The sequence below is a fragment of the Copadichromis virginalis genome, linkage group LG10, assembly GCF_057382275.1.
Source record: "Copadichromis virginalis isolate Kocher_CV1m ecotype Utaka linkage group LG10, C_Virginalis_male_GT1.1, whole genome shotgun sequence".
NCBI classification, from domain to species: domain Eukaryota; kingdom Metazoa; phylum Chordata; class Actinopteri; order Cichliformes; family Cichlidae; genus Copadichromis; species Copadichromis virginalis.
In genome coordinates this window covers 9,822,866-9,838,306 of record NC_140627.1, presented here as the reverse complement: position 1 = coordinate 9,838,306, position 15,441 = coordinate 9,822,866, and the positions used below count along the sequence as shown (strand labels likewise).

At 40.1% G+C, this 15,441-nt stretch overlaps 1 protein-coding gene across 11 annotated transcripts in view; it reads left to right on the top strand.

The window, feature by feature from the left end:
- Positions 1-5,168: 5,168 nt before the first annotated feature.
- Positions 5,169-15,441, top strand: part of msi2b (musashi RNA-binding protein 2b) — a 279,768-nt gene continuing 269,495 nt past the window's right edge. For 6 of the 11 annotated variants that reach the window (XM_085469730.1, XM_085469728.1, XM_085469727.1 and 3 more), the window contains exons 1-4: positions 5,169-5,387; positions 5,737-5,777; positions 6,105-6,186; positions 6,814-6,898. In XM_085469730.1, the coding sequence (XP_085325856.1) occupies positions 5,326-5,387; positions 5,737-5,777; positions 6,105-6,186; positions 6,814-6,898 (270 nt within the window). In that variant the 5' untranslated portion in view covers positions 5,169-5,325. The remainder of the gene's footprint in view (positions 5,388-5,736; positions 5,778-6,104; positions 6,187-6,813; positions 6,899-15,441) is intronic. The other 5 variants (XM_085469733.1, XM_085469731.1, XM_085469729.1 and 2 more) reach the window with 2 other exon arrangements.

Genomic DNA, 15,441 nt, shown 5'->3' with positions numbered 1-15,441 from the left:
CATGTCTTTGAGCCAAGAGCAATGTTTTCCAGTCTGATCAGCTGAAAAGCGAAATGTGTAGGAATCTGGAAGAAATAACAAGGCGTACTCCAGCAGCCGGAAGACTGATGAGACAGGCAAAATTCAACCTCGCAGCATAGTGAGGGGGAAGCAAAGGATATGGTATCTCTCTCTCTCATCTCAGTGGCACAGACAAGGCAAGGTCAGTGTTAAGGTCAGTGGTTGCAGAATAGGAAGTGGTTGGCAACTGAGAGAATATATGGTGGCAGCCAGTTAGAGAAGAAAGAATGCGAAAAGGAAACAGGAGTGAAAAGGCTGGTTAAATAAACGGAGAGTGAGCCAGAAGGACAGAGAGCAACACTTAGCCAGAGAGGCTTGGTTACCATTCTCAGGCTCTGTGAGGTTTCTAAAAATGTTTTAGGCACACATAAACAAAGTACAAGTGGATAAACATGGGTGAAGTCCATCAGTCCAGTCATCCACAGGCTTCCCGTGTTGTCCGTTAGCAAAGGAAAATGCCGTTAAAAATATCTCATACAGATTTAGAAATATTAACTTTGATTTAAAACAGGTTCCAGCTGAGTAAAGCATAAGTTAACAGCTTCACAATGGGTTTCTGAGAAATCAGGGATGGTCCATCTCTTCTCCAAAAGGCCAACACACACACCTCTCTTCCTACTGCTGACTGTACAGGTAATAGGATTGCTCCTTGTGGTGCTTTTATGCCATTTGTCATCATCTGTAAGACACAGCTCTCTCTCTACAAACAGCAGCCAGAACATTCCAGGGAGCAGCAGGGGCATGAGCTTATCTCCCAGCCCAGTGGAGCAGGTAAATGACGTCGTCATCATCCTCTTGTGTTGGAATCTGATCGGCCTAAAAAGAGACCCAGTTGCAAAAGGGTGGGCTATTAGGGTCAGAAAAATGCAAATTGTCTTTCGTGGAGCTCACTTTTAATGGAGGTGATTCTGGGGGGAAAACGCACTGGAGGATCTTCTGTTCACACACAGTTAGAACAGTTTTTGTAACCTCCAAGGGAATAATCAGTGGACTTTTGAGGTTCTGCAGGTGCTAAGCGGGTATTTTTTGAGAATTTGCCAGCCAAATTAGCATTAGGGCAGCCTTATATGCATAAAGACTTCAAAGTAAATATTACAGGTTCTTTTTTTTTTATATGCAATGTCTCTGAATATCGCTGTGGCCCATCTACCTGGAATGCTAGTGCGTAGCCTCTGGCACAGCTTAATTAACTCATCTGTGTGGTTACAGAAGGCATAATGGGGGAGAGAAATCACTCATCACCAGAACATCCTTCCTACTGATCTGACTTCTAACACTTTCTCTGTGTGCTAACAAAGAGACACAAGCCCGGTAATCCTCACAAATCGTGATCAGTTGACAGGGTTTACACACAAACCACCTTTGAAGAGACATACAAATCAATGTGGAGAACAGAAATTTTACTCATTAAATCAATCAGTGGACCACTGGTTAATCCTAGCCAGCTGAAATGGACCTTCAGAAGATGCCAAATTATTCCCGGCAAGATGAAAGAGGTAGTTTAGAGTTTGGTGGGTGGCTAATTCCTGAAATAGGACTGTCAATTATGCATGTTTCAGTCTGGCCCTCTCCCTGCTGCCTGAGAGGTACTTAAGCCGAGCAAAGAAGAAGAAGCACAGAGGAGAGGACACTAGAGGGAGACAATTTGTTCACATCTGCAGCCTTCTCCACAGCTTTCCTCGGGATTCTGAATTCCACTGTAATAGGCCCTCTGGAGAAAAGCACCCAATCCACAGTGATCAATATGAAATCATTCACCAGATCCAAAGGATAATATTAAACACATTTAGGATGTGTCTGGATAGTTTCCCTAAGAAATTCCTGTTAGACAGAAAGTGCTTTGATTTGTCTTTTGATTTTTATTCGCAAAACATGCAGGCTAAATAACATGTGGTGAACCTCACATGTAAAAAAAAAAAATTGCCCCACAGACTTACAGTTTCAATTTCAATACATCCGTATTAGATGTCGTTCCTGGTGTTTGTGGCAAAAAAAAAAGCCTCTTTGAAATCTGAAAGAATTTTTTTACATAGATATCTTGGTGGAGAAAGGGGTTACACATGATGGAAGAACAATTTCTCCAAGGTCAAGTGAAGCTTCTGAGGGTGTAAAGTGATTACTGCAACAGGAAACAGGATGCCTCTTCTCAAAACAGCATCTCATAACACTGTCAGTGAGTCTGTTGCTTCTCTCACTTTCTTTTCCCCCCTCAGCTCTTTCACACACTATCAAGTTTACTTCTTTCTCAATCCCCAAATCCTCCACTCTTTATGCAGAGGCTCGGTTAGTTACAAGCTTCTTCTTTCTTTTTTTTCCTCCCTTCGCATGCTGAATTTGCTCTCTATTGAGAAGCTGTTCATCTTTCAGAACTGAACAGTTACACCAATGCAAATGCAGGATTGAAGAAATCTTGAATTGCCCTTGAAGCTCCAGCAAATGACGATGAGCTCAAAGCATGCAGGATGCAAATATATCTTAAAAGACTTTGTCCCTGCGTTAATCAAAGCGTCTTCAACTGCTTCAACCTTCTTCTTTTTTTCCCGTTTTCCTTTCTATTTGTCATAACGTGAGCGCCCAAGTAATGGAACCACTGCTCGGCATCATTTTCAAGGAAATTTGTTCACACGTAGGCCACTTTGTTGCAGGATATAACCCCTCTCTTTCTTCCTCACCCACGACTAAACACTCAGCTGCTCCAAAAGCACTGCTGTCAAGTTGCTTAAAGAGCTACAAACATTTTAGGCGCTTTCATCAGGCGGTGCTGGCTGCTCCGATTAAAGGAGAACACTGTTCAATTTAAAACAATCTATATGTGCTTTTCCTTCACTGAGTGTTAAAAAAAGATCTGGACACAGAAACCCCCTGTGAGCGTTACCCCACGGAGATCCAAAGGATTTCGGCTCGTCTGCTTACAGGTTGCTTTGGCGCCAAATCTGGTCGGCAATGGATCGATGAGACGTTGCGAAACAGCACACCCGCCGTACCCTTTTCTGTCACATTTAACTCGCCTCTCTTCATGCCGTAACAACCGCGGATGGAAAGGCAATAATGCTGTTGTTCACAAAACAGTATAATTCACAACTGCACCGTGAAGCCCGGGCCTCCAGTGTTTTTGTTTGAGCATGAAACAGAAGTTGCTCTTCATGTGTTAAATCCACTGTGATTTTTGCACACCTTGTGATGGGGCTTTTAAGCCCGTTGTTCCTCCGAGCTCATATTCCACATCAATTTATAACCCAACCACCCACCCTCCGCTAACTTTTCCTCTGTTCAGCTGCTGGGTGGATGCGATTTTCTTGCACTCACGTTTCAGGCACGTCTTTCAGGAGACCGCTGCGCATATGACAACGGTAAAGCAATCATAAATGCATCAGCAAATGGCATGGGACAAAAACAATGGTGCAAATAAGGCATAATAAGTAATAGTCTTTCACACAAGGTGTCATATTTCCATTTTCTTTGACACTCGCATACTACAAGGAATTACTGGCATTTGCTTTCGTACCTTTGTTTTGGAGATACAGACAGCTGCAATGTGGAGAGTCCCCTAACTAATGACAGACTTATAGCTGTTCAACTGACAAAAGTGTTGTTATTTGGGTTTTATCTAAGTCATTGTTTCAAAAACATGCTGCCTGGCCAGATAAGAAATTCCCTCTGGTAGAACCCTGAACACTCAGCAAAGACAGGCCTATTCAAAAAAAAAAAAAGTCACTGACTGTGAATAATAAAATAGGATAGCTAGTCATTTCCCAGAGAGTATGAGGCATCTTCTTGGCTCATATCAATGAAAACTGCGGTCATTTAATATTGTCAGCTTGACATCTCTGAACAGCAATCAGACAAATGTATAATATATAACTGAAACAGATTGGACATGTATTTTTTATTGTGTTCTATTGATAGCACGTTGCGCAATTAATGCATAGGCCCATATCTTAAAATATCTTAAAAATGTCTTTTGCACTCATTTATTCTTAATTTCTTAGCCTGCTTTGTCATCACCTTCTTCAAGGTCATGAGGGGGCAGAGCAAGCTTATCTCCACATACACTGCACAGAGAGCAGGGCTAGCAGCTCATTAGAGGTTATCTACGTGGATGGATCTATAATTGCATCACTGTATGTAAGGATACAAGCCTTTATTGATCTCCATGGGAAAATTTCTTTGTTGGCTGTAGTAATGAATGTAGTAGTTGAAGGTGAGACCCCACCATCAGCTACAGAGGCTCTTCCTCAGAGAAGAGGAAGAGCCTCTGGAACATGTTTAAATAACTTTCTTTAAGCCCTCCTGGAAACACGTTTTAAATTCAGATTTTTTTTGCCTATTCTGAGCCTCGTTTGAGCATTTTTTTAAAACATTATAACATGTGAGCACAACCTTGCTTGTTTGCTTGTACAGCAGGATTGCATGGATCATGTCTGAAGGGTCCATTTGCAAAGACGTCAATAATTTTAATGCATCAACTAAAAATAACTATATTGACATCTTAGTAGTAATAATGTATAACAAATCATCTTGCAAAGACGAATCTGGCCACCGGTAACATTTATTATACTTATATTATTCAGTTATTGGCGCTCAAATATTCTTCACTTCGAAAAAAATGATGCCCCCGTGCACCTGCACAATACTTATTTTACACTTAGACCACACTCTTTGCTGCTCCCTGTCGAATTAAACCCTGCTTATTTCTCAGTAGACACTTAAAAGTCGCGACCATATGTTATGTTTTATTATTAAAATAGTGACTGTCCCACTTTTTTACGTCTTTCTAGCGCACTAGATTACACGGCGGAAGAATAACAAACGGTTGTAATTAATAAGAACAAAAAAATAATGTCTGCATGTCGCTTTTGCTTTTGCAAGCCTTACCTTTCAGTGGTAAAACAATTTGTAAACAGTATTAATTAAAAATAACATTTCTCATGCTATGTGTCCACTGGCGTAGAAGAGCAATAAGCCACTTTCACCTCTAGTGGCTTATTGCTTAATTAAATGACAAATCGGAGGATTGGTTTGCAGATTGCCTGAATTGACGTCAATTGGATTGGTTAGGTGACAGAGCCAGGCTCCGCCCCCTGTGGGCCAAGGTAGAGCATGCTGAGAGAGGGAGGAGGGAGCAGGGGGCTGAGCTGATCCCACGTGTGACGCTTTCATTCCCGGCTCAGTAATATTCTCATAGCGGGGCTTTGCATATCTCCTGCCGTATCTGTGCGTGTCTGTCACTGTTACTGTAGTCCCAGCCTATAGTTTGGAATAGATATGGAAGGAGACGGGAGTCAAGCCACATCCGGAAGCCTAAATGATTCACAACATGACCCGGGGTAAGGATATATTTCTAAATTTAATCCTTAGGTACGATTTTTTTTCATGTTACAACATCTTGGAGAGGACTTCGACTGCCGTGCTGGATTCGTCCCCCCTCCCGCACCCCCCTCCCAACAGTACGCACTTAAACCGGGCACGGGTCTGTTTCCAGATGCAGTTTTAAAAGACCTCCGCTCCGTAGCAAAGAGTGGCCTGCCCCTTTTATGTAGCCAGAGTGTAATTACTAAGCGCGAATGTGTTTTCATAGTCTTCCTTTATCCTTTAAGGTCGCTTTTAGAAGTAGTTAGTCGTCAAAATGGCCGAACTGACATCTGGACTCACTTCTGTTGTGTTTTCCCCTTACAGTAAAATGTTTATCGGTGGCCTCAGCTGGCAAACCTCACCAGGTGAGACTGTTATTCTCTTTTACACCGTAACCAGCATTTCTTGTTGTTTTTTTTTCTTTTTCCCCCCTCTGTCGCTGTGACTGAGTGCTCGCTGTAGCTGCTGGCGGCGGTGTATGTGCGAATGTGCACTGTGCAGTAGTGTACTGTATGGGATATCTCAGTAGTGTGTGCGCACGATGTTATTTTTGATCTCCGTCCATCTGAAGTCCTCTATTCGACCCCTATGCGCATCGCGGGGTATTTTTGAAATACAGTGACAACAGCATGTCCATATGTTTCTGTCAAAATGACCCGACATATATTTTTTCTTCTTCTCTCTATTCACAGACAGCCTTAGAGACTATTTTAGTAAATTCGGAGAAATAAGAGAATGTATGGTGATGAGAGACCCCACGACAAAACGTTCAAGGTAAATACAGGGCTTTTCTTACTTTTCCCTTTCCAGTGCACATAGCGATATCGCTTTACTTTGACCGTGCTCAGTGTTTAATCCAGCGTGTATGTGTGTTTTGTGTGCCCGCGCGCCCATGTGTTCGTGTTCTCGCGCGCGTATGTCTGTGTGTGTACGTGTGTGTGTGTCCCCGTGCGCGCGCGCCTGCGTGTGGTTTCACAGCAAGCCAGATAAGCTTAAATGCTCACTGCTGTAAAGCTGCGGCCGAATGCAATTTGACATTGACTTTGTGACTGCACCACAGTTTTTTTTTTTTGCTGTGTGTGTCTAGTCGCCTCATATTGTAACGTAGCAAATAATGATGAGCACTGTCCTCAGTTTTGTTTTTGTTTTTTGTGTTTTTGCTTTTCCCAAAATCTGCCACAGGACTGGTCATAATCTGGATTAGAAATGTATATTTGCAGAGAAATGTTGTTGTGGCTCATAGGGATTGTTGTTCACACTGTTAATGCAGGTTTATTATTTGCAAGTTGCATGTTAAATTTATATTTGCAAGGGGTGGGGGTGTAATTTTTTAATATGTATGCAATGTTAAATTATTACTAACACGTCTGTTCTTGTCCTCTCTGTGTCTTTGTTTTGCAGAGGATTTGGGTTTGTTACATTTACAGATGCTGCCAGTGTAGATAAAGTCTTAGCTCAACAACACCACGAATTAGACTCAAAGACGGTGAGTTGATTTCATTTGTTCTTACACCAGAGTTCATTTCACGTTTTGTGTTTATGCTGCTCTGCCAACTGAGACTTTTTACTGCCTAAGTAGGGCCTTGTGGGTGGTGCGGTAGGCGAGGGGGGGGACACTTCTTAGGTTGACAGGCTGTGTCGATCAAGGTCACGCACAGTGGCTAAATGTGTGCTGGTCTCTTCCACAGAGAGCCTGGCAATAAAATAAAACACAACTCTGGGGTGAATATTACATGTGTTCACTTTTACTTCTCTGGCTGAATGGGGCCAGACACGCCCCCTTCTTTGCTGCAGCCACATGTGGCAGTGTGCCTATATCTCATGTGGACACACAAGGGCGTGCTGTCTCAGGACTGCTGCCTTGCTGCTGTTTGATCCAGCAGATATTGTATCATATCGTGCCCGATTAGCAGATACTTTGAGTCTGAAAGGTTTGAGCCCTATATTAGAGATTAAACAAATTAAATATAAATTAATACATTTTTAAGCTGCCAGTATATTCAAACTAATTACTGTAATGTATGATAATCAGAATACATAAATGCATTAGTGAGGTAACAATCAGTCAGGAGTATCGTGTCAAATACTTTAAGAGTGCATGTGTAGTTTTTAAAGAGTTGTCTGATTTACTTAAGTAAGGTCATTAATCCAGTGCACATATACATACACTCATGCACTTAGGTTTAATGACTGCCAAGCATTCTGAAATTTGTTGAAATTCGTCACCAGAGGAATAATTAAAGATTATACGATGCGCTGGATTAGATATGGTTCAGCTGCAATTATATTTTATCGAATCCAGATATGCCAGCAATAGTTACAGTAATGGAATGGTGCATATCGAGGAAATGTACTGTGCGCGCTCCCTCGGCTGAAGCCAACTTTACACTGGGAGGAAATATTTTTTTAAGGATTTTGGAAGATAAATAGATTATACTTCAGGTAGCAGTGTATAATAATGTGCAATCTACAAGTCTGCGTAGGATAAGGCAAGTAATGTAAATGTAAGAATTCACTGCTCATTCCTGAGCTTGAGTGTGATTGGCACAGAGCTGAGAAACCTGCTGTTTGTTGGGTGGCAGACCTTACTTTATATTCCTTCCAATTTTTTCTAAGCTGCGAGGTTTGTAATAATGTGGCTGCTCATATTATTGCTATTATTATTATTATTTTGAATATTCTTTTTATAATCATTATTATTGTCATTATTTTTGGGGAGCTTTTTTGGACAGTTTTCAGCTCATCGGTGGAGGTTTGATTCTTCAGAAGGGTTTATGGGGGGGGTGTTCGTTTTTCTGTTAGTCTAAAAATAAGCAATTTGCCTTCATCAAAAAAGGCACATAACACACACTTGTACTTAAAATTTTTTAGTGCGTGTGATTTTTTTTTTTTTTTTTTTTTTCTTCAGCCTATTAGATATTTTGTGTTATGCTTTTTTTTTTTTTTTACGTTTCCGGTAATCTCTCATTCACCTCGTGCTTAGTGTTTATATGTTATGTCTTCACTGCTATCAGCTCTGTTACTGTGTTATGCAAATGAGGGAGACAAGGACACTCGGTGGGGTTATGTTGTGACGTAGCAACTATAGAGCAAGGGCAAGGTTTTTTAGCATTAAAATGACCGTTAAGTCAGGCCGATGACATTGCAAAACTTGCAGAACCTCTTCAGAGGGGAATACTTAGAAGCACTTTACGGGGGCTGCTTGAAGGGTTGGAGATATAAACATACTTTGATGCAGAATCTAGAGCAGTTTGATAACTTCAAGTCTGACATTTTGAATGAGCAGCTTTGTGACAGCTTGACAGCATATATATTTACAGCAAAGGTCATGGGGGGTATGAATAACGGAGGAGAGCACGTAAATATATATGCTTACACCTGAGAGTTGGCCTGTGCTGCAGCAGTCTATTACTGATGTCTGATAAATAGAGCAGTTGTTGCTTTAATTGCCTTGCCCAAAGGCACTTTGAGAGCAGTGCCAGCAGGAAACAGTTTAATTTCTTGTGTATTTTTAATACCGCTAACATATGTTACAATATTCATGGGATTACATTAATGACCTGTTAAAATTGCAGTCTCAAACCACTTGTGTTACAGCTGATTTCTTGATTGCAAAAAAGCTCCTTTTTTTGCCCACAAGAAAAATCGGTTGGTTCTTTTTTTTTTCTTTTCTTTTTTTTTTTAGATTGTAATATTTAGACTATTTGTAGGCAGAATTTAATCCCATTATTAAAACAATGTGGGACCTCTTATGTATAATAATTGAGTTAAATAGTATTTTCTCTTGCTCTGCTAAAGTATAATAACTGTCGTGCAGCAACACTAAATCTTGTTATCTGTTGCATGTCTGTATAGCAAGTTATGGATACACTTTGTTCTTTGGCTACAGATATGCACACAAACAGTGGTATTATGTCACACGTATTGTAGGCTTTAGATCACATTTGGCACACTTATAATTGAGATTTGAAATGCACGAGAACTGAATGGTGACATTTTAAAGTCTGACATTGAATCATCATTAAGCCTGAATAGTGGCCTGTGTGAAATCATTATGCTTTGGAAGTGAATTATTTTAGTAATTTTGGTGATGTTTTTTTCCCCCTTGATTGTTAGATAGTATACAATAGACAGCTGACAGGAAATGAGGCGATAGACCTGGCCAGACTCGATCAGGCAGTTTTGTGATTGCATGGTCGATGTCTTAACTCTTAATCCGCCGGGCTGTAAGAGCATAAGATAATCATTTAGGGACCCCGACTATATTAAAAAAAAAAAGAAGCCAGTTTTGTTTTGCATACTCGCCTCTTGTTGCTGGTGGCGTTGTAGTTTTTCATCGCACCCATAAATCTGAAAATATGGATGATACTGAAAATCCTGTAATAATGGAGGTAATCAATAGCTTTAGTAAAATAAAGTGTAGCAGATTGTTGTTTTGTTTGTGTTTTCTTGCTGGACATTTTTATCACTGGCTGAGTGTTTGACGGCATAATTGACAAACCAACGATTCTGCTGACTCAAATGCATGCAGACATTTATATTTCCCAGCTGCTAACGTGCTGTTGTTTACCCGTCAGTGTGCAGTAGAAGATTACAAACCTAAGGCGGCTGTCTGTATCGTCTTTCTCACCATTAGTCACTGCGCTGTATCTGCGGTGCTGTTGTATATCTTAACATTCACACTATCAAGATCGCATTGCATTAGGATCTATCATATCTCTGAGAAAGTTGCTCAGTGGCAATGGGGGAAAAATGAACCGGTCCAGCAAATATGGATGGTCTTGATGTGTTTGCAGATGTTGGGTTGATACAGGTCTCCCTCGTTTGCAGTGCCTGAACGAATCCTTAGTGGTTTGTCTGTCCTCGGTAACCTTGGAAAAAAGTCAGAATGGCTGAAGGTGCAATGACAGGAAGTTAGGTCGTATTAGCTGTGTAGTGAAAGTGTAAAGCCAAAATCATATGGATGTTTTTAGCTCTGTTATTTTAAATCTAATATTTTTTCAGTATTACATCAGTGTCACAAACACAAACGCAGATGGTATTTTATTTAGTCTGATGTACTTTTAGATCAACTGCAAACCCCACTTGGATTTAAACATAAAATTTCCCTAGTGTTGAGATCAGGAGTGCTATAGAATCAGTTTTACTCCCAACTTAAAGAAGACAGGCACACCAACGCTGGTTTCATATGCTTCTTTATTTGGTATTAATGTTTTCTTTTGACTGTGTGCTCTACTTTTTGTCCGGTTATGAAAACACTCTAGCCTAGAATGAATGTGAATGAGACATATGGGGAAGCAAAGCCTGGGGGCTTCAAAACACACATGCTGGTAATTCAGAACATATTTACCATTTTTCATGATGCTTTGTTCAGTTTATAAATGTACAACTCAGAGCATCTGTTGCTGAAGATGTTTCAAGTCAGGCCTGTATGAAGAAGGACATCATCAATTTTTATCTCAGACATAACAGTATATTGATTTGAGCGATATAAATCTTTTATTCTTATGTGAAGTTGTTACAAAGGCATATATGGGTTTATTTTTTTTAATGTAAGATTTGATGGTGTGATACCATGTTTGGGGTTTCTGAGCTTAATTCACTTCAACCAGTAAAACCCAATGATATATGTAGTCACCCCCCCACCCCCGGAATCTATTTTTAATTTTTTTTGTCTTGGGTAAATCCAGCCTTTATAAAGTCCCCCTTAGGTCAACCTATGCTTGAGGTTTAGGAGAAGCCAAAAAAAACAAAAAACAGCCCAAGAGCAAATGAGGAGAAAGGACAGGGAAGAGCAGCTGTTCCAGACAAATCTGAGCTTCATTCATCAGATAGGGTTAGGAAGTAAAGTCAAATCAGTGAGCTAAACTGACTCGCTCTTGTTTAAGTATAGCAGGTGCTCCATCTTCCGCGGTTAATTATGGCTGAAGGCGTTATTAGTTCTTTCTGTATCTGTTTCTGTCTCCTGTCCGCTCCTACAGGTCATCAGAGGTTTGTCAAAGCGGTAGTGTTATTTTTATGCTACTACCAGCAAACGTGGCTAATGTTCGTAACGCTGTTGCATATTTCTAAGAGGTAAAAAAAATATATTAAAAAAAAATATATAGCCAATTTGCTTGTTGAGCATGACGGTAAAATTCTCATTACTGATTTGAGGATCATAACAAACTGCCTTTTCGTGGTGTTATTCCACGGCGAAAGTCAGCAGAGATTGACAGCACAGATATGAAACATTTATGTTGTAATTTCTTGTCTATTCTATTGCTATCACACACGCACACCTGTGGACCTGCTCACACACTTATTGAGAGAAGCTGCAAGCTTTGATAAGGCTTTTCCTTTTAGCTTAAACACCACATCATCATGCTAGCGTAGATATGTCTTAAGAGAGAGGAAGAGAGTTTACCCAGGAGCTGCATTAATATATGAAATCCTTTTGTAAGATGTGAACTTAAGATATGTGCTGTTTCTCTGCCCTGATCTCCCACAGTCACATGCAGAAGCAGCCCTCGGAGACCCTTAAGTAAACGGCTGCGGAAGATAAAAAGATGATGGGGCAGGGTTGGTGGGGGGGATTCCTTCTGGTCTGTTCTCATTTATTACATTGACGTATCTGCTTGTATGATGTCTTGAGGAAATCCACTTTTGCTCCTCGTGAGATCATGTTGCATCATATTACAAAGGTGTATCTAAACGTAATTTGAAGAAAGGGTCCTGTGAGGGTGATGCCAGGTCTCTAAGGTGAGCACATACTCAAAAGATGTTTCACTGGAGATTACTGCTACGTGAGGTACGTCACCAGTAGTGCATCTTTAGCACGACACTGTAGCCTCTTGGTTCTCGTGAACTCGAGTGTGCACACTGGTTAGATGGTTACGATTCATCTGAGACACCCACATTGCTAAAGGCACATATACTCTGATTGCAGGGTCCATGGAAAATGACATCACATTAGTGCTTGCCAGTCAATTGTACATAACAGGTACTGCTGCTGTAATTGAATCAGTGCAAAAAAAAAAGTACCTCATACTGTGCATCCTACATACAGCTAAAGATAACAGTTGTTGGCAATAATAAAAGCCCGGAACAAAAAAATACATTGTCTTTGTCTCAGAAAGAATTGAATGATATTTGACACGCATGTACATTTGTTCTGGTTCGATATACAAAAAAAAAAGAAATTTGGATTTTGCTAAATAGGTGAGCACATTATTGTTGTTTTTCACGGTTGCATTTTGATTACAGTTTACATTTGAACACATTACACCTTCAGTTACAGTCATGTTTTCAATTACAATACAATATTGTAGTCATATCTCCCGGACCATTCGACTGTGTTTAAAGCAGATTGTTCGTTCAGCTCCAAGTCAGATTGCTTGTGATTTTTCCATAGTAAAGAAATTTCTCAGAGGGGGGTTAATGAAGTGTTGTTTTTTTTGTTGTTGTTGTTGTTGTTCTGTTGCTACTGTATGATAGCCAAATAGCTAGAGCTGAGTCAGAGCTCTGGCCCTCTACCCAACAGCGACACTCTTTGCATACCCTCGACGTATTTTATCTACCATCTCATGATTTGTTCCCAGAATTCCTTTCAAGAATCAAAAGAATGTACGAATATTTTTGTTGCATCCAGCTGTCGTAAAATTAAGATGAAAGCAATGACACAGTAAGAGAGATTTGTCTACAAATCATAAAGGAAAGTCATTTCTCAAACAAGAACATAGGCAAAAACAAACTAATAAATAGCTATTATTCATTTATCTTTTTACTGCTTAAAAAAACATGCAAGTTTAGAACAGACTAGAGTCAAATTACTGAAACAGGTGCACTTCTTACATTAAGTTCACTCAACCCAAGCCTGATGGTATGCGTGTTACATAAGAAAAAAATATGTTTCAGGAAGGAAGTATCAGGTGAAACTGAGACACTATAATCTCTGATACAGCTGCATTCAGTGCAAAGGGTAACTCCTGCCCAATAGGTATGAAGACGCTTCCTACATGAAAACCTAAAGCTTTAATATGTAAAGCAAAGGGAAACAATTGCCTTGTCTCCTCTTCTTGTAGTTCTAAATTCCTCAGAGGAGTTATTCGTCATAATTTGTGACCTAAAAAGGTACTGCTACATTTCACAGAAGGATTTGTTAATAAGGCCTCATTGCCCAATTTGGTTGCGTTGCTCTGAGTGAGATTTAAGCAATATGCAGTAACGTTTTTCTCTGCATGTAATCATTTAAATATATATATAATTTTAAACAGACTACATGAGATTTTTCCATGCTGTGTTAAAGTGTTCTCATGCGCATGTTCAAGACCAAATGCTTCATAGTGAATAGAAGTTCTCAGCAGGACATAAAAACAATTAGTTTATGTGGTGTGGTAAAATGAGGTTTGATATATTTTGCATAAGCTTAAAAAGTAAGATACATTACCAAGTGTAGGACTTTGGTATTCAGAGCATAATGTGTTGTCTTTGCTAAAATAGGGTGCACAAAATAATTGAGTTTGAATTGGTTATGCCTGGGGCTAAGTGCTAAGACAAATCTTTAAATGAAATTCATTACAAGCAGAGTTACCGTGCCCAGGTGTTATTGAATTCATTTCTCATTTTGACCCGATTTAGAAAGATAACAGTAATAAGTGAGACTGACAGAGAAGATGACAGTGACATTGCACATCATGGTTTTCCTTCAAACAGATTAAAATGTAGTCAGTTTCAATGGCTTAATTGATCCGTGCAGATGGTGAATTTTCATCTTGTGTTTTCTTTCCATTGTTTTCCTCAGCGTGATGAGATATCGTTTTCTTAAATAAATCCATCTGTGCAGAGAGAGTAGGAATGCATAGAATTGATATAGTAATTGTAAATATGTCAGTGTGACACGTAGCACAATATGGAACAACATGAAGAGTTTCATGATTTTCTTTTTCTTTCTTTCTTTTTCCCCCCCTCAAATTCAAATTTGCATCCAGGCGATGAGAGTTTAGGATGACATTGCTGTTTCAGACAGTTCCTCTTCACTGTAAGTGCAAGGTTGATGAGACCCCCCCACCACATACCTTTATACCAGAGAAATTAATGAGGAAGATGTAGCTAATGAGATAACAAGCACAAGATGGAGAAACAGGCTGATCTGACGCATCCTCCCAGTTATTTGGCAATATCTGGAGGCGTCACCGGCCCCAGACTCTCATTTTCTTCCTGTCATATTCAATCAGCAATTCCTGCCTAAAATAAAAGCGGGCCTCTGCTGCGACCACGACCAGCGGAACATTGGTGTGGCTGGTCTCCACGCCAACTTTATTTTAACACTGGGGGTTCTTTCTTTGTTTTTGCTATACAGCATCGACAGCTAATTTGGGAGCACCAGTATTTAGGCCTAAAAAACAAAAATGGTAATTTACAGCAATTAATATGTGGTTTCCTATGGTACATTGCTCAGTGCACTGAGTGTTGTGCCTAGAATGTGTCATTGAGCTCCATCAATTGTAGATAATTTGCCACAGTGAGTAATGAGGCCGGTGATATTGGCCAGCTCTCTTTAAATGCTTTGGTCTGCCTAGTGACAATCATGACGGGAAACAAAGCCAGTTGCTGGACTAAACTGTGCACCTGTATCATTTATAAGGAACCAGGCTAGCTGATAGGCCAACAGTAAATTTAAACGATAAGCTGTTTTGCAGTAGGGATTAATATACTGAGTAATCAGGTTCTTTTACTGCAGTTTACAAATGAACTGGTCACTGAGATTATACATCTACGATTTAACCTTATTTAAAAAATATATCAATGTGCTCTTTGCCAGTAGTTTAGCTGAACAACATCGATTCTATGGCTATGATTCTTTCATAGCAGGCACTTCCCTATACATTGTTTTCAACTTCCGGTAGTAGCTCCTTAACGTAGATGGAGATTAAAGCTGCCGCGAAGCTGCTGTGATATAAACATGACAAAGACGAAGACCTCAGGATCTCTGGAGGACAAAGAAGGGACGGCGTCCTTCATTTTCAGTGTGTGGCAGTTTTTCATAGC